At 38.0% G+C, this 24,853-nt stretch overlaps 1 protein-coding gene across 1 annotated transcript in view; it reads left to right on the plus strand.

The window, feature by feature from the left end:
* Positions 1-15,779, plus strand: part of HOMER1 (homer scaffold protein 1) — a 140,056-nt gene extending 124,277 nt beyond the window's left edge. The window contains exon 9 of the mRNA XM_039247463.1: positions 10,854-15,779. Coding sequence (XP_039103394.1) covers positions 10,854-11,042 — 189 coding nt within the window. The 3' untranslated portion in view covers positions 11,043-15,779. The remainder of the gene's footprint in view (positions 1-10,853) is intronic.
* The last annotated feature ends 9,074 nt before the right edge of the window (positions 15,780-24,853 follow it).

The following is a 24,853-nucleotide window of genomic DNA, read 5'->3' on the forward strand; positions in this document are numbered from 1 at the left end:
AGGGAGAATGCTTGTTTTATATAGTTGTCCATTATCCTTTTCTTTTTTGATTAAGTTATTTTGTTAAATTAAAACAATTTTTTTTTTTTAATGTTAGGGAAGGAAAGACAGAGTGTGAGCAGGGGAGGGTCAGAGAGAGAGGGAGACACAGAATCGGAAGCAGGCTCCAGGCTCCGAGCTGTCAGCACAGAGCCCGATGCGGGGCTTAAACTCATGAACTGTGAGATCATGACCTGAGCATAAGTCAGATGCTTAACTGACTGAACCATCCAGGCGTCCCTATTTTGTTAAATTATTTTTAAAAGATTTTGCTTTGTTCATCAGTGCCACCTTTTTTCTACCCTCTACCTTTTATCATTTTAAATAAAAAGATATCCTTATTATAAAAGGAATTTCTCCTTTTATCTTTACCATTCCTTCCTCGTGCTTTATTTTGGTTTACTTTTTATTCTTTTTCTAGCACTTTAAGAAGAGAATTTAAGGGGCGCCTGGGTGGCTTAGTCGGTTAAGCGTCCGACTTTCGCTTAGGTCATGATCTCGCGGTTCGTGGGTTCGGGCCCCGCGTCGGGCTCTGTGCTGACTGCCAGCTCAGAGCCTGGAGCCTGTTTCAGTCTGTGACTCCCTCTCTCTCTGACCCTCCCCTGCTCACACTGTCTCTCTCTCTCTCTCCTAGAAATAAATAAAAACATTAAAAAAAAAAATTTAAAAAGAAGAGAATTTAATTCCTTTGTTTTTATTCTTTCACTTTTATTTATATGTGTTTAGGCTATAGATTTTCCTCTGGTTGTTGCTTTAAAGTATATTTCATAGATTCTGATATTTAATGTTTTCATTATCATGATTTCCTGATATTCTGTAATTTTGGTTTTATTTACCTTGTATGCAAGAGATGTTTAAAAGAAGGTGCTTTAGGGGTGCCTGGGTGAATCAGTTGGTTAAGCATTAGACTCTTGATTTCAGCACAGGTCATGATCTCACAGTTTGTGAATTCAAGCCCCACATCAGACTCTGTGCTGAATGAAAGTGGATCCCAAGAATCCCTCTGCTTGGGATTCTCTCCCTCCTTTCTCTGTGTCCTCCCCCACCACACACACAGTGCTCACTTGTGCACACACTCTATCTCTTTATAAATAAATAAACATTACAGGAAATAAAAGGGCACCTGGGTGGTTCAGTCGGTTAAGTGTCCAACTCTTGATGTCAGTTCAGGTCATAATCTCACAGTTAATGAGTTTGAGCCCCATGTTGGGCTTTGTGCAGAGTCTTTTGGATTCTGTCTCTCTGCCCCTCCCCCCAGCCCCCAAAATAAATAAATACACTTTAAGAAAAATAAAAAGTAAACGAAAGAAGGTTGTTCAATTTCCTGGTGGAAGGACCTTTTTATTTTTTTTTATTGAGTTATTAAGTAGTAGTTTTATTGCATTGTAATCACAAGGGTTTGTATGATTTTTTTTCTTTTAAGGTTTGTTTATTTATTTAAGTAATCTTTATACCCAACATGGGGCTTGAACCACAAACTGTGGCTCTTCCAACTGAGCCATCCAGGCACCCATATATAATTTCTGTTTTATGTAATTTACTACACTTTGTTGTATGTTCTTATATATGGTCAGTTTTTGTTAATGTTCCTTGTTGATTTTGTAATTTATGTCTTTTATTCTTACCTTTTCTTTCTTCCACTTAATCTGTCCTATATTGAGAGTGGCATAGTAAAGTCTCTTTTCAGTGTGTTTTTATCCCTGTGTTCTTACAACTCCTGTAATTTATACTTACTGTGAAAGTAGTTGCTGTGTTTTTTTTTTTTTAATTTTTTAGTGTTTTATTTATTTCTAGGAGAGAGAGAGAGAGAGACAGCGTGAGCAGGGGAGGGTCAGAGAGAGAGGGAGACACAGACTCTGAAAAAGGCTCCAGGCTCTGAGCTGGCAGTCAGCACAGAGCCCGACGCCGGGCTCTAACCCACGAACCGCGAGATCATGACCTAAGCGAAAGTCGGACACTTAACCGACTAAGCCACCCAGGCGCCCCAGTTGCTGTGTTTCTTGATACATAAACATAATGAGTATATCTTTATTGTGAGTTTTGACTTTTAGCCTTAAAATATTTCCTTTGCCACTTTTTCTACCAGTATCACAATTCCTCATTATTCTGAGCCCATCTTCAATTTTTTGGGCTTCCCTAAATGAATTGCTCAGTGGCAGGACTTTTCTATTTTATTATTTTGTTTTGAATTACTAGTCTTACTGCATTGTGATCACACAGCTTTTCTTTTTTAAATTAATCACAGTGGGAATTTTGTTATTTAATGCAACCACTAATTTAATATCAATAAAATCTAAGCAATCATATCACAAAACCAGGGTTATATTAACTGGACATGCATTAATAATCTATACAACTTTAACATTACACCAAAAAAGGAACTGAATACAAAATTTCCCTGGATTTTTGGTGGTCTTTAAATTTCATGGCACATATTACCAATAAAACTGTAGAAACAAGTTGTAAATATTTTTACTGTAATTGTAAAAAGTTTAATGAGCTTTTAAGTTTTCATATTGGGCTAAAGATTTAAAACATCAAGTTGGCCCCAGTCTGTCAAAAATGACAGGTAAATATGTACAGTGACTAGACAACTTATTTAGTTACATTGGTACTAAAGGACTACTCGCCCCTGACATAAACAAAAACAGAAAAACCCATTGGGGTTAATTTCTCAATGCAAACAAGTCTTAGAAAATACTGTGATTATTATAAACTTGGAAACATACCTGGAATCAGGACAGTGAAGAAAGGAACACACTAATCATCATATTTCTGTCATCACAGAATATTTTTTGTAACATTTATACTTATTGTAACGTAATACTACTTTTTCATGACCTAATATAAAGCCAGTTTTTGTAAAAGGCGAAAGATTTATGCGACCTGAAGAGAAACCAGAGTGTAATAAAGTCAGTTTTTGTGACTGCTTCTTGTGTGTTGTGTACATATAGTTAGATGGTACTTCGTGAGCCAAACTATATATTTTTTTCTTTTACTAGGTAACTCATTCATATATACTGATAGGAGTTTTTAAAAAAAATTTTTTTAATGTTTATTTTTGTGAGAGAAAGTTAGAATGTGAGTGGGGGAGGGGCAGAAAAAGGGAGACACAGAATCTGAAGCAGGCTCTGGGCTCTGAGCCGTCAGCACTGAGCCCAGCGTGGGGCTCAAACCCACAAACTGTAAGATCATGACCTGAGCCGAAGTTGGACACTCAACCAACTGAGACACCCAGGCACCCCTTATTGATATGATTTTTATGTTTGGTTTCAACTTGTCATTATTTTATATAATAGTTTATATATATTATGTTAATTTGAATTTTCTTTATATGTGTTCTTTGCCCTTTTATGTCTTTGATGTTTAAGATCATCTTAACTTTGTTGTAGTACCTTTAGATTTATACCTTTTTAAAACATTACTAGTCACTTGTGTTCATATTGAAACTTTCACAATCTGGTTTGTTAGTTTTTAATGCTGTCTGACTTTGAACTGTTATATATTACTTATTCATTAATTGCAATTGCAATTATTCTGACTTTGAACTAATATATATTATATATTCAGTAATTGCAATTATTCTTTTCTCTTTTTCTTTCCTGTTTTCTCCTAGTTTCTTTTTTTTTCTTTTTTTTTTTCTCCTAGTTTCTAACTGCATTATTTTTACTTTGTCAGAACAAATAACATTTTGTTTTATTTATTTATTTATTTATTTATTTATTTATTTAAGTTTATGTATTTACTTTGAGAGAGAGTGTATGCTCACTCACATAAGCAGGGGAAGGGCAGAGAGAGAGAATCCCAAGCAGGCTCTGTGTCATCAGCTGAGAGGCTGATACAGGGCTTGAACCCACAAACCACAAGATCATGACCTAATCCTAAATCTAGAGTTGGACACCTAACCTACTGGGCCACCAAGGAGCCCCTAGTAATATTTTTATATTATTTTTTAAGCATCACCCACCTTTGTTTTATTCTTTGATATATATTACATACAGTACATGGTCACCATCAGTCCTTACTCTGAAGTTTCTACAGTAATCTGCTGGTTGGATGAAGGTTATCCTCTAGTTGATGGTTCCAGAAGAGTTCATGGTTTTAAGCTGTTGTGTTTTTTTAAGACTTAGTACTTGGGTGACAGGTAGGGTGTAAAATCTTCGGTTTCTAATTTTGTTTCTTTGAGTTTCTTGAAAATGCCACTCTATTATTACCTTGTTTTTATGTCTCTTTTGAGAAATCTATTCCAGTCTAGATGTCAGGCCTTGGAAGTTTGGAGCCCATTCTGTTTGTAAGCCTTGAGGATTTTTCCTTTGTTTTTAAAGTCTAATCGTTTTACTCAGATATTTCTGAGAATTGGTTGTTGAGGGTCAGTTTTCTCAGGTACTTGGTGGGCCCTTTTAATTTGTAGATTCAGATCTTCCTTTATTTCCAGGAAGTTTTCTTGTATAAAAGTTTTAAATATTAGCTTTGTCCTACTGGGGTGTTTTTTTCTTCAGGAGCTCCAGGGATATGTAACTGGATTGGATTTTTTTGAATTCTGTTTCAACCACCACTTTCTCTCTGACCATTTCTCCTACTTTATCTCACTTGCAGTCCCTTGAATTTTTTTATATAAATGTTTATTTTTGAGAGGGAGAGAGAGAGAGGGACAGAGGATCTGAAGCAGGCTCCAGGCTCCAAACTGACAGTGGACAGCCCAGTGTTGGAGCTTGAGCTCACGAACCATGAGATCATGACCTGAGCCGGAGTTGAACACTTAACTGACTTGATCCACCTAGCCACCCCAATTCCCTTGAATTTTTAAAAATAATAATTGAATAAAATAAAATTTTTTTGCAAATGTATTTTTTATTTTATAATTCAGTCTTTATTTCTGATATGATTTTGCCTGTTTCTTCTGTCTCTATCAAGCTTTAATCACTCCTCTGTTTTTTAGGTTTTTTGGGGCCCATTTCTGTTTTTAGTGTTTAATATTTGACTCAGGCTCTATTTTGAATGCTTGTTAGACAGTATTAAAGTTTATTTTTTAGTAATCTCTGTACCCAACATGCGGCTCAAACTCAGGACCCTGAGATCAAGAGTCCCACGCTCTTCCTTTTATATACATATATATATTTTTTAAGTTTATTTACTTATTTTGAGAGAAAGAGAGAGCAAGCGCACAAGCCAGGAAGAGGCAGAGACAGAATCTCAAGCAGGTTCCGTGCTGTTAGCACAGAGCCCAACTCGGGGCTTGAACTCTAAAAGCATCAGATCATGACCTGAATTGAAATCAAGAGTTGGACACTTAACCAGCTGAGCCACCCTTGTGCCCTAAGTGTCCCATGCTTTTCTGACTAAGCCAGCCAAGTACTCTGTTCAACGGTGTTTAATTTTGAGTGGAGTCTTGTGTTTTCTTGTGCTTCATAATTGGGTTTTTTAGGGGGAACTTGTATTTTCATTCACTGAAGTGTCTAGAGTTTCATTTTCTGTTTTCATCTTATTATAGTTTCCATAGATGAAGATAGCTCACACCTTTGTGTTTTGTGGATTGAGTGGCAGTTTTTGGTGGTTTACTAATTCTTAGTTAAAAACCATGCTCTCTTTGGGAGACAGTCGGGGTAAGGCTTTGTGTCCTTCAGTGTTTTACTTTTGTCATGGACGATTCTAAATTTCCCTGTTGCTGCTTCTTCCCTTTCACCTTAGTAGGCCAGCAGGCTCCTTTCTCTGTTCTTTCTGCCCATTTCTCCTTGGAAGTGTTACCTTTTCAAGATTGCCTCCTGTCTTGTGTACACTAGTTAAGTCCCTTTGGGGTAGCCTGCTCTGATCTTCAAGGGCTTTTGTTGTTGTTAATTTGGTTAGTTTTCCAGTATCTTGGCACTTTGAGTGGTCTTTATCAGGTTGTTAGAGTTCAGCCTTAAGTCTTTGTTCTTTCTCCTCTTCCCTCTGCTGTACCTGCCCCAGGACCCTGCCTTGCCCTCTGCACAGGGTTAGAGAGACAGCTTGGGAAATGTCTTTTTTGGAAGTTGGCAGATATTTGTATTGTTCCATTTCTTCTAGTAACTTTGAAGTTGTGAAGTTTGTGTGGATTTATTCTTATTATTAATTTATTTAGTTTGGGAGGATGGTTAGGAGATTTCAGTGTGCACAGTCACCATTTCCTCAGCTTCCTGGAAGTCTTTTCTGTTTGCTTTTTGTTGCCAGCATCCTCAGTCTAGATTGCATGCTGCATTAGAACAAGAACCATCTTTGTTTATTTTTGCTTTATCTCTATTTCTAGTACGTGGAAGATGCTTAGTGAATGTTATACAGTTCTTCTTCAAAATGTGTATTTTTTGCCTGTTTTTCTGTTGAAATATTAATTTTTGTTTTGATGATTTATATATGTCTTGTTACATCTGAAGGTTGATAATCTAATAGAGCAATATATCTTAGGTATATCAGCTTAAGATGTGAATCAGATGTCCAAGACATTTTCCTGTAACTTTTATTAGACTATTAGACTAAAAATGCAGGATTTAAACTGGTAGAAAATGAACCTGATATGGTCCCATTGATGATGGTATTAATTATGTAAATTTTTTAATGTTCATTTATTTTTGAGAGAGACAGTGTGAGCAAGGGAGGGTAAGAGAGAGAGGGAGACACCGAATCTGAAGGAGACTCTGCACTATCAGCGCCGAGCCCAGCGTGGCGTTCAAACTTACCAACAGTGAGATCATAACCTAAGCTGGAATCAAGGACCAGATGCTTAACCACTTGAGCCACCCAGATGCCCCTTTATACTTTGAATTATTGCCTTTTATTTTTATTTTTTTAAAAAAAATTTTTTTAAATGTTTTATTTATTTCTAGGAGGGAGAGAGAGAGAGACAACGTGAGCAGGGGAGGGTCAGAGAGAGGGAGTCACAGACCGAAACAGGCTTCAGGCTCTGAGCTGGCAGTCAGCACAGAGCCCGACACGGGGCTCGAACTTACAAACTGCGAGATCATGACCTAAGCGAAAGTCGGACGCTTAACCGACTAAGCCACCCAGGCGCCCTGAATTATTGCCTTTCAAAACATTCAAAGGGGAATTAGCTCCTCACCTCTGTTGCTTTATTAGGACTGAACCGGGTCTCTGGGTGCCTCTGGCTCATGGTTCCATATCAAGGAAGGAGAAGAGGAAATTAGTAGCACACAAGTGGTTATAAGTAGAAGAATGAGTTAGGAGCGAAAATAAAAGGCAAGAAGAGGCTTGGAAAATACGGACATAAGGTGTACTTCTAGGAAGTGCCCACCAACCAGGGCTTCAGTTGCCTTGTCTTGGCCCGTGTGCACAGAGTTGGCCATCCGTGCTCTAGGATTATATTCTCTGCCTCAAAGTAGACCCGCACTGTCAGCACTGTATTGGATCCCTTTTGTTACCTGCCTCCTAAAATTCCTCCAATCAGAGAAATGGCTGTGAGTATGAAACTCTGTCTAGAGAGAACAATACAATTTTAGTAGCTGAGGAAATTTGGTGTTTTGCATGCTTCCATTGAAAATGTTTGGATGTTTCATTGATTAGCAAGGAGAACAAAGAAGCCTTTCATTTTAAGGAAGGCTTTAGAGGGCATACTGGGTGGTGCCTGGTGAAGTGGGTGTTTTCTAGTGAGTGACATTTGGTCTATTTTTATAGTTGGAAACATTCTACTCTTAAGCTTATTGTTTAAGCAGGCAAGAGAGCATACTGTGCAGTCATGAGTGGAATTTTTACATTTGATCCCAGGGTCTTTTTTCTTTCTCATAGCTGGGAGCCTCCATGAATGTGCCTGTGAATTTATAAGTATTTTATTGGTTTCAGATCCTGCTCTCAGTTTACTTCCCTTTATGGATTATTCACAGGAAAGAGATTAGAAACATACTGGGAAATATCTAACAGTAAATGCTTTAAAAGTATTTTTTTAATGTTTGAGAGAGACAAAGCAGGAGCAGGGGAGGGGCAGAGAGACAGGGAGACAAGGAATCTGAGGCAGGCTCCAGGCTCCCAGCTGTCAGCACAGAGCCCGACGCGGGGCTCAAACCCACAAACCACAAGATTATGACATGAGCCAAAGTCAGACGCTTAACCAACTGAGCCCCCCAGGCACCGCCCGTCAGTAAATGCTTTAATATTAGATTGGGATTTCTTAAATTCTTCATTTATAACTCATTAGAGCTGCCATATAACTTTTTTATATTTTTCCAGGTTCTTGAAGCTCCTCTGTGACATTCTTGCTTAAGCCTTTCTCTTAGTTATTTCTGTGAGAGCAAGTCAACATTTATGTTCAGAATCCTAGATGAGAGTTACTTTCTTATATGTATTCAAGCCATTTTCCCAATTATTTTTTCTCAAAAGTCTAATTTTTACAGGTATTGTAAGAAAAGTAAATATTAAAAGTAAAACTACCCATAATCCTGACAACTGCCACCGTTTCCTGTTTTGTACAATAATTTCTGGTGCTTGTCCTCACACGCACCAATTGTTGCCTATTTGCACTGTGCTGCTTCATATTGTGTTGTTCTCATTTAACATTTACCAGATTGTCTTTCAAAAATTAAAAAAAAAAGTTCTGACACCTTTACACTTGCTATAATTTTTTAGGCTTACTATAATTTTGTAGACTTGCTATAATTTTTTACATTTAAATGATACATTAACATTTGAAACCTAATATTTTCTGAGGCTGATTCATATTCTTATTAACACCAAAATTTTGTCTTTGTCCCATATAATTTATATATGTATATATAAAGTATGTATATATGTGTATGTCAATCATTTAATTCCTCTCAGATGTAAAAGTGAGCTTTCTTGGGGACACCTGGGTGTCTCAGTTGGTTAAGCATCATACTTTGGCTCAGGTCATGATCTGACGGCTTGTGGGTTTGCGCCCCACGTTGGGCTCTGTGCTGACAACTCAGAGCCTGGAGCCTGCTTCAGATTCTGTGTCTGCCTCTATCTCTGTCCGTCTCCCACTCATGCTCTGTCTCTCTCTCTCTCTCAAAAATAAATAAACTTAAAAAAATTTAAGGGGCACTTAGGTAGCTCAGTGGTTAAATGTTTGATTTGGCTCAGGTCACAGTCTCACAGTTTGTGGATTTGAGCCCCACATCAGGCTTTGTGCTGACAGCTCTGAGCCTGGAGCCTGCTTTGGAGTCTGTGTATTCCTCTCTGTCTCTCTGTCTCTCTCTCTCTCTGTCCCTCCCCTGCTTGTGCTCTCTCTCTTTCTCTCTCTCTCAAAAGTAAATAACATTTTTAAAAAAAATTTAAAAAGTGAGCTTTCCTGGGGCGCCTAAGTGACTTAGTCACTTAAGCTTCCGATTCTTGATCTCTGGGGTGTGAGTTGAAGCCCTGCGTTGGACACCACACTGGGCGTGGCGCCTACTTAAAAGTTAAAGTGAGCTTTCCAAACAGGACAAGTAACTTTCTGTTAATTGCTTATCTGAATAGCTTGTTTAAAGTGTAATAGTTTTACACTTTAAAATGTAAATAGAACCTTTTTTTAAAAAAATATTTATTTCTAGGAGAGAGAGAGAGAGAGACAGCGTGAGCAGGGGAGGGTCAGAGAGAGAGGGGTCACAGACTCTGAAACAGGCTCCAGGCTCTGAACTGGCAGTCAGCACAGAGCCCGACGCGGGGCTCGAAACCACGAACCGCGAGATCATGACCTAAGCGAAAGTCAGACGCCTAACTGACTAAGCCACCCAGGTGCCCCTAAAGTGTAATTAGAACTTTTAATCAAAATTACATCTCTTACTGATTATATCCTTTTATTTTTTAGAATCACTTGTTAAATTCATCATGCTTAGAAACATTTTTAGAGCAGTAATAACTTCTAATTTTTAAGTGTGCTGGACTTTATTCTGTTTTTTAAAAATAATATTTTGTCAGGAACTTTCACTTCCCTTTTGTCATTTTTTCTTCTTTCCATGATTTGCAGTATATTAGAATTATCAGCTTTCTAATTCTCTTATATGTACACTTACTACATGTCTTGACTATAGTTTTTAGCCTTTGAGCTGTTTCCTCTGCTGTCCATATCCATTTGATAGTGAGGCACAAGAATAATGAACATCCTCAGAGGTTCCTAAAACCTCATTTTAGAGAGTGTTGTCTTCCCACAGTCTTTCTCTGGAATTCCCAATAAGGAGGCAAAAAGTATTCTCTCTTTTTCTCTGTTTCCTTTCACCTGAGAGTGCTCACAGTTGTGTAATAGGAAAAAAAGGTGGGCAGAAATTGACATGAGATGCAGCTAATCCACAGAACGGATCTTTAAGCCTGTCTTGGTATTTGAAGTGCCTGTAGGGTTACCTGGCATGAAGTAAGCAACCAGCAAGTTTTTGTTGGGCGGACACATGGGTTCATGAACAAGCCTGTCATGAAAACCACATGGATTTCTCAGATGGCAAAGTTATCAAAATCTATTTAAATGGTGTTAACTTGAGGTGCCTGGGTGGCTCAGTCGGTTAAGCATCTGACTTCGGCTCAGGTCATGATCTTGCAGTTCGTGGGTTCAAGCCCCACGTCGGGCTCTGTGCTGACTGCCAGCTCAGAGCCTGGAGCTGTTTCAGATTCTGTGTCTCCCTCTCTCTCTGACCCTCCCCTGTTCACGCTGTCTCTCTCTCTGTCTCTCAGAAATAAATAAAAACATTTTAAATAAATGAATGAGTGAATGAATGAATGAGTGAATGGTTTTAACTTGAGAGTCAGAAACTCATCTCCTACTCGTCAAAGTGCATTAACTACCACAATATTAGTAATAACAAAAGTTCTGTTTCTTTCTGTCCTGAACTGACCTGTGTATATGTATCACACTTTTGTTTCTAAAGGAAGTAGAAATTCGGAACAAAGACCTGGAGGGACAGCTGTCTGACTTAGAGCAACGTCTGGAGAAAAGTCAGAATGAACAAGAAGCTTTTCGCAATAACCTGAAGACGCTCTTAGAAATTCTTGACGGAAAAATATTTGAACTAACGGAGTTACGAGATAACTTGGCCAAGCTACTAGAATGCAGCTAAGGAAGGTTAAATTTCAGTGCCAATTGATTAAAAAATACACTGTCTCTCTTCCTAGGACTGTTCGGGCTCTGCATCAAGATCGCACAAAAAATTTGAATATCACTCCTCCTCCAGGAGGCTGATCTTTTGAAAATTGGAATTGTATATTTCAGTGTAAATTTTAGAATCCAGCTTGTAGCTAGTTGGGGAAAAAAGATGAAAAACTTGAACTACAAATTACCTCCATGTATATTATTGGCCATAGTTAACTAGAAAGATATAAATAGACACTTAATGCAATCTTTTTTTTTTTTTTTTCTGATATTAGCTAATGGGAGAATTACCAATGTCTGGGTCACATCCCCTTTTTGTGTTCAACACAGTGAAGGTTATCTGCTTTTTAAATTTATTTATGATATCTAAAGCTGTGTTTTGTGCAAAAACTTAGTGATGAAAGCCCTGTCTTCTGTTGTAATCTGAATAATTTCTCAGGATATTTTTGCACTGCTGAGAAGCAGTGCCATTACCAATTAATTCTTGCCAGGAGTGAGAGAGAGCTGTATCTTTAACTGAAACATACTTACTAGAACTGGGTGTATAGAGTTCTTCCCTTTTTTTATACTGGAAGATATTTCACTCGGTGACCACTCTGGTACACTCTGGTGTTCTTTAATCTTGTCTGCTGTATAGTTTACTTTTCCACATTGATTCCATGTATTTATGAGAAGAAACTGTCTCCCATTTTATTACACATTTTAAAGCCAACTAACGAAGGCAGCTGAGTCCCTCAGAAATTTTTCTTTTTAAATTTCTAATAAATTTGACACACAGTACTGAAACACAGCAGCCCGTCATTGACGGGCTGGTCTAGCAATGTTACGTATATTTACAGAATATGCAGTTACATTTATTTATATATTTTGCAAGAAATCTTTTCTGAATGATCAATGCATTTCAATTTACAAATAATAATGGTTATCGGGGAACTGTTTATTATAGATCATTTTAAGGTGTATAGCAATTTTAAAGGGGATCCATTTCCATCAAACAGCCGATCAGAGGACTATTGGGGTTGGAGCCGTGTACTCTGTCTGGGTCTTCACATCACCCACATCTCTAGTCAAACCTCACAAGGCAATATTCTGAACTGTTAACTAGGCATTTCACAACAGGAATTCAATTCAATAGGCTCTTCTCAATGAACAAGTTTTAATGTTGTTTTGATGTAATTTTAAAAGACTTTTAGCAAACATGCATTTCTTTCTATATTTCTTTGAAGAAGCTATTTTAAAAGTAAGCCAAGTGCTGTCTAGTCTGCTTATGAAGTTAGGAATGCCTCAGAGTCCATATATCTTTGCTGTACAATGCCTGTGATGTTGAGGAGGGTTCTTTTTTAAAGTGTATGCTTGAGTATCTGACTCCGTGGAGTCTGCAAATGCACTGACTTTGTACCCCGAAACGACTGAATTGTTAAGTACAAAATTAAGCTGATTAATCGATTTGTAACCATTTTTTCACTCACAAACAGCAACGCAACACTAGACAATTTTGTTTTATATATGTATGTGTATGTATGTAAATACATACATATTAATTTATATTAGAGTGAAAAATAAATGGTTTGTTTCTAAAGTTAGTTTCTAAAGTGAGTTTTCAGGTGTCTCTGAAAAGTTTATATCAGACACTTACTCATCGTGTATTATATGTCCTATAACATCATGTAAGTTACCTCCATCTATTTTAGGATACTTTCCTTACCTATTTATTATAGGGAGGATAATTTAGGTACACAAGCTCAGAGCTGAGATATTTCTCTGATAAATCAGGTAATAAAATTTATTTGTTGATGGAATTTTGAAGTAGATGTGCTTTTATCCATCAGTTTCTGAGTAGTAGAGAGCACCAGATTTTAATTTAAATAGGGGACGTGAACACTAGGGATCAGGGAATTTAGTTATGAAGAGTTAAAAATTAAAAAGCAAACCAGTATAAGCTGTTGAAATGGTAAGTGAATTATTTTAATGATGTGATATTTTTAAATTTTGACATAGTTGTCGTTTAATGGGAAAAGTACTCAACAAAATGTCTCCACCTGAATTGTACTGATAGGTGAGATGTGTGTCATTCAATATATACATATAACCATATGTATATACAGAAAATTATTTTTAATATTTTCCTACTGATAAGACATTTAAAATTGGAAATTTTGTGAGTTTTTTCCTTGTCCAATAGGGCCTAAATTTTTTTCTTTTCTTAGGGATTTAACAACTTGAGGGCTGCACCTTTAAATTCCCAGATTGTCATTAGACGTGTACAGTATATGGGAGAAGGTGGACACAAGTGCACATATAAATAAAATCTTCTTAGTAAGACTATTTTCAGTGTTCATTTACAGTAGGAGAGTAGCTAGAAATCATCATCTATGAGTCATAATTAGGTTGTGTGCCTACTGTAGTTTTCTCCATTTCTGTATTATAGAAATAAAAGTTTGCATATTAACATGATTTTTCCCAGAGACGAGTATTATATGATGTATCTATATTTAGATCAAACTGTGGTAATATATTGATCAGAAAATGATGCTGGGGGACTATAGCCTGAACATGTGGACTTGAAGTGACACAGAAAAGGAGAGCAGAGATCGAGCCCATTGTGTATAAGTTACTATATGATAATTATGAATTCTTGTACAAAAAAACAACTGAAAAAAAGGAAAAACAAAAATACAATTTTTATTTTGAAATACATTTGTTGTTTCTCTGGAGAATGTACTTTATCTTCTTTTTCCTTCAGTCTTTTACAGATCCTAAGCATTTAAGTGATGGCAGCATTCGCTCAATTCCTACAGGTGCTACTGGATTTCACCTTTAGTGTGTTATGTTGTGAAATCCTAACTTTGACATAAAAGGTTTTAAAAGTATTTTCCTGCCTGGAAAATTAGTTTTTGTTTCTCCTCTCTCTCCTTCTCTCCCTTTCTCTCTCGCTCCTTCTCTTGTGCTCTCTTTTTTCTCCCTTTCTTTCTGCAGATTAAAAAACAGTTAATGAAGTTGCATTCCTCTCCCCCCCTCCCTCCATCCCCATAGAAGAGCTTCAGCCCTGTTGTGGATGTCATGTTTTGCTCTTATTTAACTGCTGGGAAGCAGTTAGAGGAAAAGCTGGCAGGTTTTTTCCAAATGGAAATAAAAGGGACACTTGAAATTAAACCACTACCTTTTAAAACTCATTTTCTGCCCTGTTGAAATTAAATGTATTCTCTCACACGTGTGCTCTGGCTCTCCATATTTGTGTTTAACTGTGGAGTGAGCATCTCATCTCTCTCCCTGGAGACCTGGTTTTCTGTCTGTTCTGGAAGGGACGCCGACCAGAGGGAAAACTTGTTTGGTGGCATTGTTTTGTTTTATAAGAAATCCTGTCATTTTTGGGGTATCAAATGATTTTACCATTCCCGATTTGATGTGCGTGAAGTCCTGGAATAGTCTTCACTGAATTTTTGTCTTTTACATGTTTAGCTCTGTTCCTTTATCATTCATGAGGTAAATTAATTTATATGAAATATTGAGGAAGCTTTCAGGTAAGAAGTAGTTCAGAATGACACGTTTAAAATTTTTCTCAAGTAGGATACTATGCTATAGTAAGTATTGTTTGAGAAGATAATTTTCATGTAAGAGTATATTTTAAACTACTAGAAAAAGATAATTTTAGAACGCAAGCAGGCGAATCATTCACCCTACTTGAAATTGTGAAAATGGGTTTTTCCCCATCTAAAATTGAACCTTATATTTTGACAATAGTTTTTCTTTATGGGAAATTGATATGTAGATGTCACAGAAATATAAGCAGTACTATTAATTAATGGTTTGTTGTCCATATGTTACATAATAAAATAGCTGATGCTTTTATCCAAGAAAAAAACCTCAAAAACCCAATCAGCACTGCACTACCTAGTGATTTCTGCTTAGTACCCTAGACAGAAAAGAAACATTTGAGGTTATTTTTACCCAAAACAGGTGACCCAGGAAGAGAAGTTGCATCTAGACTAGAATAGGGAAAAGGCCACGAGCTCCCTGTAGATTTCTGGTCAATTCTCTGATCTCATTAAGGTCCTTTCTGTCCTTTGGATGAAAGAACACATTTCAGCAGATGGCAGGAGCTTATCTGGAGGAGGAGAGGGTATTTTTTTGTGAAAGCAGGGCCAGCACCGAGTGAGAGCGCGCTGCCCTCAGTCTTCATCTTTGGCAGCTCAGACTAGCTAGAGACACCTGTTGCTTTTCACTGAACAAGCTGGGATTGCCTTAATGAAGTTTAAAGGCTTTCAGAAGATCCTGTCATTTGTCTTGTCAGGATTTATAACCTAATAGAAGACACCTGATGTTCAGAACACCCCATTCTGTGGAATTCTGACCAATTTTTTCCAGTTCTTGTCACATCAGCTCTACCAGGGATAGAAATATTGGTCTATTTTCTCCTAGTAACACCAAATTAAGATGATAATGAGTCCCTAATAAATGCAGAGTTAAGCCCATTTCTTAGGAAATGTCTTCTGTCTTCTTTCCACCAAAAGTCAAGATTTTATCTTGTTATTTGTGTTTTATAACTGTTACTATATATGCATGTATAGTAATTTCTTAAATGACTTGTGTGTAGTACTTATTTGATTGTTATACCTTAAATGGAATGACTGTTTCATAAAACATGGCCAGAAAGCAGATGCTCTTGAAGTAAATGATTTCTCGACAACTTCAGTACGAAGTGGAACAGAAAGGAGTGTTTGTTGAATCTCTGCCGCGTGACAGACATTGTACTAACTGTTTGACGTTTCATTTCTATGTATAGGGGCCTGCGCAGGGGTGCTCCTTTGCGAGGGGGATGAGGGAAAGGAAGGGAAGAGGCTCAAATGATTTCACCTGCTGTGTTGCTACAGGGATCAGTGTGGTCATCCAGTGCGCCAGTCAGAAGGTGGAGGAGATCTTGCTCATGTTTCTGGTACAGTTTCTCCCTCTAGCTTGACTGCTTTGCTTCTAGAATATCTGTTAGGGTCCTTCTTAACTATAGATTTTGTATTTCCTCTTTTTGAACTTTGTCCTTCAGCCTCCTTTGGTGTTTACAGTGCTTGTTATCATTTGGTTGCAAATGGTGCTTTGTTTGCAGATCATATTTATGCAGTGTGCTTTAGTTCCATTTTTTTTTTTTTAACTTAGAATCTTCAGATAATCCAAGGACAGTGCACTTGTTATTTCAGAATTTGAGTCAATAAAATTTAAGTAGGAAGTATTTATAAAGACCTTGGGAGGACCATTCATTTCTTAAATTCCCTAGTGAAATAAGCTGTAAACCTGTAAAACTCACCCCCTAAGACGAAACAATAGTTCAGCAGGATGTGGGTTTTGCAGTCAGTGTTAGTTAGGTGACTGTGGTCAATTCTGGTTGCACCAGAAGGCTTCTCCAGGTTGATCACATCATCAGATCAGCTGCAGAAGTATCTCATGGCCCAGATCTTAGGCGATACCCCTCATATAGATGAAATCATATGATATTTGTCTTTTGGTGTCTGGCTTGTTTATTTCATTTGGCATAAGCTTTGCAAGGTTTATCCAAATTGTGGCATATATCAGAATTTCACTCTATTGTAGGAATATACCACATTTTGTTTCCATTCATCTGTTGATGGACTCTTGGGTCATTTCTACCTTTTGGCTGCTGTAAATAATTCTTCAATGACCTTCATGTACAAATATTTGTTTGGGCCCTTGCTTTCATTTATTTGGGTATATACATAGGAATGGAATAAGATTCACAGAGCAAAATGCCATCTCACTCAGATTCCAGCTGCGGGCTCAATGTTTGTTAACAGACTTGTAATTGATCCATCAGTATCAAACCTAAGCCTTTTACTCTCTTACCTAGAATATTTATTGAGTACAGGCTATGTCCCAGTCCCCATTTTAAATAGAGACCAGAGAGAAAATCTCCTAATCTAGTGTAAGATACAGACAGTTATTTCACAGTATATAAGTACTGTCATATAGGAGAGCACTAGCATGAGGCAGCCCAGAGGGAAGAGGAGTTGTGAAGTCTTTCCCAGAAGATTGAAGATTCTCCACTGAATCTTGGAGGAGGAGCCAGCTGGTTGAAGAAGGGGTGAAATTTCAGAGAATTGCAGAATATGTCATATACAAAGGCCCAGAGAGATGAAAGCATTGAGACATTTAGAAAATTAGAATGGGTTAGTGCACTGAAACACAGGACGTTAGGCAAGGGGATATAGCACAAGATGGTGATAGATAGAAAAGGAGGTAAAGGGTAGATCAGTAAAGTCTTTGTAAGTCGTATGGAAGGCGCAGGTTTTATTCTGAAAGTAGCAGAGAATGTGAAGGATTTTTTTATAAGGAAGTGATTTAATAAAAAACCGTATATTCTGAGGGTATCTGGGTAGCTCACTCTGTTAAGCGTTCAACTCTTGATTTTGGCTCAGGTCATGATCTCACCATTGTGAGATCAAGCCTCACTCGGGCTCTGTGCTGATGAGATTCTCTCTCCCTCTCTTTCTACCCCTTCCCCACTTGTGTGGGTTCTCTCTCTCAAATAAATAAACATTAAATATATATACATATATATTTATTTAACATTTATGTTCTGTAAGTCTAGGCAGTTATACAAATCACAGCATTCTCTTGAAAGGCTGCATTATGGCAGTGACAGTGGAAATAGAGAAGATGGAATGGATTCAGAGGTCAGTTAGGAGGTAGAATCAATAGAACATCTTGGCTAATGTAGATGGTAAAGAGAAGAAAAGAATACAGGGTGATTCCTAGATCTCTCGAGTTGGACAGTCAGGTGAACAATCTCATTTACTGAGCATAAATTCAAGATGGGGAGGGGTTTAGTTCTGGTGGAGGCTAGGAGGCAAGACAAAGCAAGATGAATGATGAGTTAATATTGTTTTGAGTTTAAGGTGCCTATGGACTAGCCAAATGGAGATGTGAGTCTGGATGGAGCTTAGAAGAAAAATATGACCTGGAGATCCATACTTGGGAACCGTCAGTATGCGTGATGGTAATTGAGGGCATGAGAAATGAGAACACAAGATAGAAATGGCACTTTGGGGCAGGTGCAGCACAAAAGTTTGTGAAAGAGACAAGGAATGGCCAATGTGGGGAGTAGATACACAGAGAGTAGGGACTCACGGAAGCCTAGAGCAGAGTTTCAAAGAGTCAAATTTCACACAAAAACAAAGCAACTCCTGTCTGAAGACATTGATATTTGAAGTGTGTTCAGACCCTTTGTTAACATTTGCCTCTTAAATATATTTTAACTGGAAAAATTAAAAGCCAACCAACTCAAATATGCTGCTTATAACGTGAGCACATGGAAATCCAGCAGACATCAGGACCAGGATAATTGTTTCTGTGCAGAGGCCAGATGAGGCTGTCCCTGAAGAGCATCTTTGTATTTCAAGGGGAGTTACTAAATAACTCAATTTTCCTACTCAGAATTAGGACTTTTTGATACTTTGCAACTGAAACAAATACAGAAATAGGGTCTACCTAAGCTAACATCAGTCTTCTGTAAACCCAGTTTCAAATGTTTTGTTATTTATGAAAATAACGTCACTTTTCTTACTTATTTATTAAATGTCACGCACCACCCTTTCTGTTAGTGTGTGGTTTTTCCACGCAGCTGTTGTTTCTGAGGGGTTGTCACAATAGAGGGCCGCAGATAAAAGAAGATTGACACTTTCCTAGTAGAACTTGGCTTATTTTTCTGTGACTCACTTGTTTCTCCTCAAAGTCAAGTTCTAGGGGCTGAATTGCATTTCCTACACTTTTCTAACATATTATTTGGATACTTATTACTAGGAACAGTGTTTGCGTTGCTTTGGGAAGTTTAGAGAGTTAATACTTGTGTTATCTTAAATGTCCTTTATTCTTCTTTCATATTGATTCATAAATAACTGTATGCAGATTATCTCTGGTAGAAATGATCTTAAACAGTGACAAGAACAACACTCCTTGTATTTGGTTTCAGATTGCTGTATGGTATTTGATTTTTGCTTCTTGTTTAAGTTAAAATTAGCTTGAATTTTTTGGGTAGACACAACTTGCACTGCTTGGGCAACAAATGAGAGCATGTTAGACATTCCAGGAAGAAAAGAGGAGCTACTGGTTTTCACATACAGCTCCAAGGATTCCATAAAATTTGCAAATCATTTGTGAATTGTCAAATAAATTCTTAACTATTAAACCATTTTTGTTCATATTTTTCTATTTAGTGATTAATCTTGGTCTCTTTTAACAGAGCCCTAATTTTAGAGTATACTCTGCATTGAAATCCCATGGTATATGTCAAAGTAGAAAGCGTAGAACTTCATGGTCTGTGGCACATGACCGTCTCACAACAGTCGATGACAAATTTTCATGACAATGTCATGACCTAAATGTCACTGTTCTCCCCACTTTGTAGATTTTACAGAATCTGAGATTCAGCAAGATGAAGTGATTGGCCAGGTCAAAGGCCACCAAGGAGTAGAACATAGGCCCTATGCCTGCTAACCCTGTAACCTTCCCATTCCATCACGCCCAAACTGTGAACTGCAGACCTTTTTTAAGAAGACAGGTACAAAAGTTTATCAATTTCCAATATTTAACAGCCTGTCACTTAATGAGAAAAATCATTCATTTTCCATTTCACAATGGTCCAATGTCTCTGAGTATTTATGTCTCTGCTTTCTCCTTTTTTGGGGAAAAAAAAAATGTATGCTACTCATTCATATGTACTTTCTTTTTGCAAACATTCCTAATAGTACAGTAGAAAAAGAAAAAGAACGAAAATGACATTTTTTTTTTAATTTTTAAAAAATGTTTTATCTATTTTTTTTTTTTACAAATAGTTTATTGTCAAATTAGTTTCCACATAACCGAAAATGACATTCTTAATAACAGTAGAACCTTGATCTATCAATTCCTTCCCTAGAAAGCATGTCTTCTTAGCATATTTATATGATTTATACTAAATTTATATATAATATTTATAGATTTATATAAAATATTTATGGTTTATAGAAATATCTAATTGTTTTGGGGGTAAAGGGTATATAAATTCTATTACAGTGCGTCTTGCTCTATAATTTGCTGGGTTTTTGTTTTTTTTTTTTAACTTAATCTCTTTGGAAGCTCCATCCAAGTTAGTATGTATTGTTTTTAACTCCTTCAGAGTGTTCCATTTTATGGATATATCACAGTTTAAGCTTTTCCATATTTTTTCTTTTTCATGCTATCTTCCTCTTGACCTTAAGGCTATTTTGTTAAGCACAGTATTAGAGGTATTCAAGATTAATTAGTACGCAGTTACTGAATGTCCCATAGTGCCTTTTATAGCCCCAATGAAAATGAACTTTAGATTAATAAAGTTTCCTAAAAATGAAAACTCAAAAAAAAAGACTTTTAACTGGTCTGATAAAACTTTTTCTGAATTACACTGCAAGCAACACCAGGCAATATGCTTAGAACGTAGCAGTCACTCAGTAAATGTGTGAAATGACTAAACATGCTTACTCTCTTAGAAAAGAAGGGACGCCTCACAGAAACTAATCTTTGCTTAATGACTCCGTCCACTAGCTCTTGTACAGTGTCCCCATCTGGAGTGCCTGCAGGACCATCAGGGGCATATAGGAGAGTTCAAAATGCAAGGTGCTGTGCTTTGTCATCCTCAAAGTGGGGAGGAAGGGGACAGGACTGAAAAGGAAAGGAGAAATAGGGAGATACTTAAACTGGTTATTTCCAGGCAATGCCTCCCTCTTAGGCCAAGAGCCTTTTGTCACCTTGATGGTGGCTTTGCAAAGTCATAGCTTGTGGTGAGTAGACAGGAGGAGTTAGGCAATGGTCATTGACCATTGACCATTAAAGAGGTGGCATTTGAGCTGAGATAAAGATGAAGAGATGTCCACTTTGACGAAGACCCAGGCAAATGTGTGAGTAGTCTAGGGGAAAGGGCACGTCACAAAGAGCCACACACGCCAATTCAGCCTGACACCCTGGCGGGCCCATCAGTGGCTTAGCAAGGGATCCAGAGCAGACGAGGTGGGTACGTTCCAGACTGCAGCCTTGCTTGGGTCCTCAGCAGTTCTGACTTCTAAAGGGAGTGGGCGGCCACTGAAACCTTGGAGGAGGAAAGTAATGTGATGACTAGATTTACACTTTAGAGAGAGTAAACCACTCTGGCCACAGGATCAAGAATAAATTTAAAACTGTGTGAGATGAAGGAGGTGTTAACCTTATTGTGGTAATCATTTCACAATAAATACATAAATCAAATCGTCACATTGCACACCTTAAACTTACACAATGTTATGTGTAATTTCATAATTACACAATGAATGTAAATTATATTTCAGTAAAGCTGGGGAAAGTGGATTAAAGGGTTCTGCAAGACCAAAATCAGAATTCACAATGACTTCTTTTTTTAATTGTACAAATCCAGGTAAGAGACAAAACAAAAACTGGAAATGATGCCAAAAAAGGCTGAGCTGAATATGAGAGAGACTCAAGAGGTATCTAATGGGAAGATATTTTGAAATTCGAAATTCCTGCTGCTTTTGTGGCATTTATTGCCTTATTTCCCTTCCTCCCAGCCCTCAATTCAGGCAAGCAAATGCCTTCTATTTCCTGGCCTTCAGGATTGAGTTGTTACTGCAGTAATGACAGTCATTTCTTTCTTTAAAACAAATTTTTTTTAGTGTTTATTTATTTTTGAGATAAAGAGAGACCATGAGTAGGGGAGGCACAGAGAGAGAGGGAGACAGAATCAGAAGCAGGCTCCAGGCTCCAGGCTGTCAGCACAGAGCTCAAATAGAACATAAAGAAGACAGGCCCAGAGGAGTGCCTGGGTGGCTCAGTCGGTTGAACATCTGATTCTTGATTTCACTTTGGGTCATGATCTCAGAGTTCGTTAGTTCAAGCTCCGCATAGGGCTCTGAGCTGGCAGCCTGGAGCCTCCTTGGATTCTGTGTCTCTTAACTTAAAAAAAAAAAAAGAAGAAGAAGAAAAAAAGAAAAGACAGGCCCAGAGCCATAGAAACCGCTGACATTTACAGGGGCGTGCAGAGGAAATGGAATTAGGAAAGAACCTGTGAAGAAAGGCCCAAGTGACCTAGAGAAGAACTAGCAGGTGACACCAGGTAATCAAGTTGATAGCTGTTATTTAGTTTTCTGCTGAGTGGGATCTAATTGCAAGAACAGACGATAGTTATAAACTAAAATTCTTTGGTTTTGCTTTTTTTTTTAAATGCTACTTAAAAAAATTTTTTTAACCTTTATTTTTTTATTTTTTTATTTATTTCTAGGAGAGAGAGAGACAGCGTGAGCAGGGGAGGGTCAGAGAGAGAGGGAGTCACAGACTGAAACAGGCTCCAGGCCCTGAGCCGGCAGTCAGCACAGAGCCCGACGCGGGGCTCGAACCCACGAACCGCGAGATCATGACCTAAGCGAAAGTCAGACGCTTAACCGACTAAGCCACCCAGGCGCCCCTTTATTTATTTATTTATTTATTTATTTGAGAGAAAGAGACAGAACATGAGCAGGGCAGGGGCAGAGAAAGAAGGAGGCACTGAATCTGAAGCAGGCTCCAGGCTCCAAGCTCTCAGCACAGAGCCTGACGTGGGGCTCAAACCCATGAACCACGAAATCATGACCTGAGCTGAAGTCGAATGCTTGCCACTCAGGCACCCCTAAACTAAAATTCTTTGTGACATCTCTCCTTATTGACCAGGAAATTATCTACTTCATTTTCGAACTTTAGATCATGTTCCAGTTGCCTGAGGATTCTGGGATTCTGAGTACCAGGGCCTAATTTGTGTTAATACAGTGCAACCTCACCTTCCTAGTGTTCCTGCAAGATAGATTGAAGTTCATGTACATTACATCAATATACTGCCGGGATTTTTAAATTTTTTTTCTGTTTGGGTATAAAACCCAGTTACCCTTTCAAGAAAAGTTCTCCATCACAACTTGTTTTCAAAGATTAAGACTAAGCCACTTTGGGGGGAGCCTATGCTTCTTATTTTGGGCAACTACATATGAAACTACATAAATCCATCATTTCCTTACCCTGGCTACTAGGAAGCTCATGATCAGGTTTTAGGCTTAATTGCTATCATGTTCCTCAGCTAGGAGTTCTCTTAGAAGTCTCCTTTTTTTTTCCTTCCTTTTGGTCCTTCTTTATATTTTCCTGTTCCTATTTTTTGATCAATCATTTGGCCTTGTACTAGTCTGATAGTACGAATATTTTTATAAGCTACCTAAAATCTTTTGTGAGTTTGGCAAGAAACAAAATAACTAATTTAAAAATAAAGGACATGTCATAATTTTGCAGTTTCTTTTTTGACCTGTGTCTCTAAGGCTGACCATTGGTCTACGGTAGTAACTGCTGCCTCAGATGCAAAGTTCATTCTGATGAATAAGTCAGAGAAGCTTCCCCCACCTCACGCTCCATAGTCATCCTGTTTATCAACAGCAGTAGCAAAAATGAAACATTTGATTGCCTGATGATAGAGGTTATTTAAGGAAACAAGGTAACCCCAGTGAAGTTACATCAGAAATCTTTCCTCTCTCATCTCTTAGCCCGGCTTATCTATCATGGCCATGTGGCTGATAATCTTTTAAGTCACTCATATAAAATTTGCCTTTTCCAAATCCCTTGTGAGAGCTGATAGCAAGCTTCTTGCTCTGACTGTTGAAGTATCATGGGCAAGAACTCAGCAAAAATAATGTGTTCCCCTGTAATGTGCTTGGTTTATAACCTTGGACATGCTTTCACTTGCCACATCTTCGGGACTATCAGATCTTCTTTCGGTGCCAGGATCTACATTTACCATCACCATCCCAGAAGATAAATGGCATCCCTCCAAAGTGAAGAAGGAACGATTGAGTGGCACTTGGTTAAGACCAAATATTTCCTCAAGACCTCTGCCAGAGATTGCCCACTGGGCCACATGCAGCCTCTATCAGATGGTGAAGTGTGTACTACCATGTGATATTCCTTTCCCTCAACTGGTGTCAAAAGTAATCATAGAGGGGCACCTGGGTGACTCAGTCGGTTGAGCGTCTGACTTTGGCTCCGTTCATGATCTCATGGTTCATGGGTTCGAGCCCCACATCGGGCTCTGTGCTGACAGCCCAGAGCCTGGAGCCCACTTCATATTCTGTGTCTCTGTCTTTCTCTGCCCCTCCCCTGCTCATGCTCTCTGTTTCTCAAAAATAAATAAACAAAAAAAATTTTTTTTAATTAAAAGTAATCATAGAGCCACATTTACCAGGTTAGAATGGAGTTACCTGTCACCATTGCTTTAACTCTCCCCCTTTAGATGGCCCTGAGCCACCTGATTTGAAAGTTGGATAAAACTCTCCTTTAAATAAAACTCATTGCAGGACTCAATGTAGCCTTGGTTTTTGGCCAGTGCCTGCTAAATACTAGCTTGGGTTCCAAGAAAAAGAAAAGGTCCAAACTCTCCTTTTGTCTGATGATTTCTTCATCAAACTGAAATGTCTCAAACCTATAATTCTAGTTTTAATTGATTTCTCAATTGAGTTCATTCTCCTTGAAAGAGCCATAGCTACAGGGGAGAACGAGAATTTTTATTAACCACCGAGCGTGTATTGGGCAGAGCACGTACAAGATCCACAGTGAGTCCATACAGCAGCCCTAGAAGAATGAGTAGAATAGGGCTCAGAGACTCCAGGAAACCAGTGGTCACCCAGCAGCATATAACTGATGAAGGATGGAAGCTAGTTTGAAGTCCACTGGGCTCCTATTTTTCTGGGCCAACCTCAGCAATGA

This window comes from Hyaena hyaena, unplaced genomic scaffold, assembly GCF_003009895.1.
Source record: "Hyaena hyaena isolate Hyena2069 unplaced genomic scaffold, ASM300989v1 scaffold_299, whole genome shotgun sequence".
Lineage (NCBI taxonomy): Eukaryota > Metazoa > Chordata > Mammalia > Carnivora > Hyaenidae > Hyaena > Hyaena hyaena.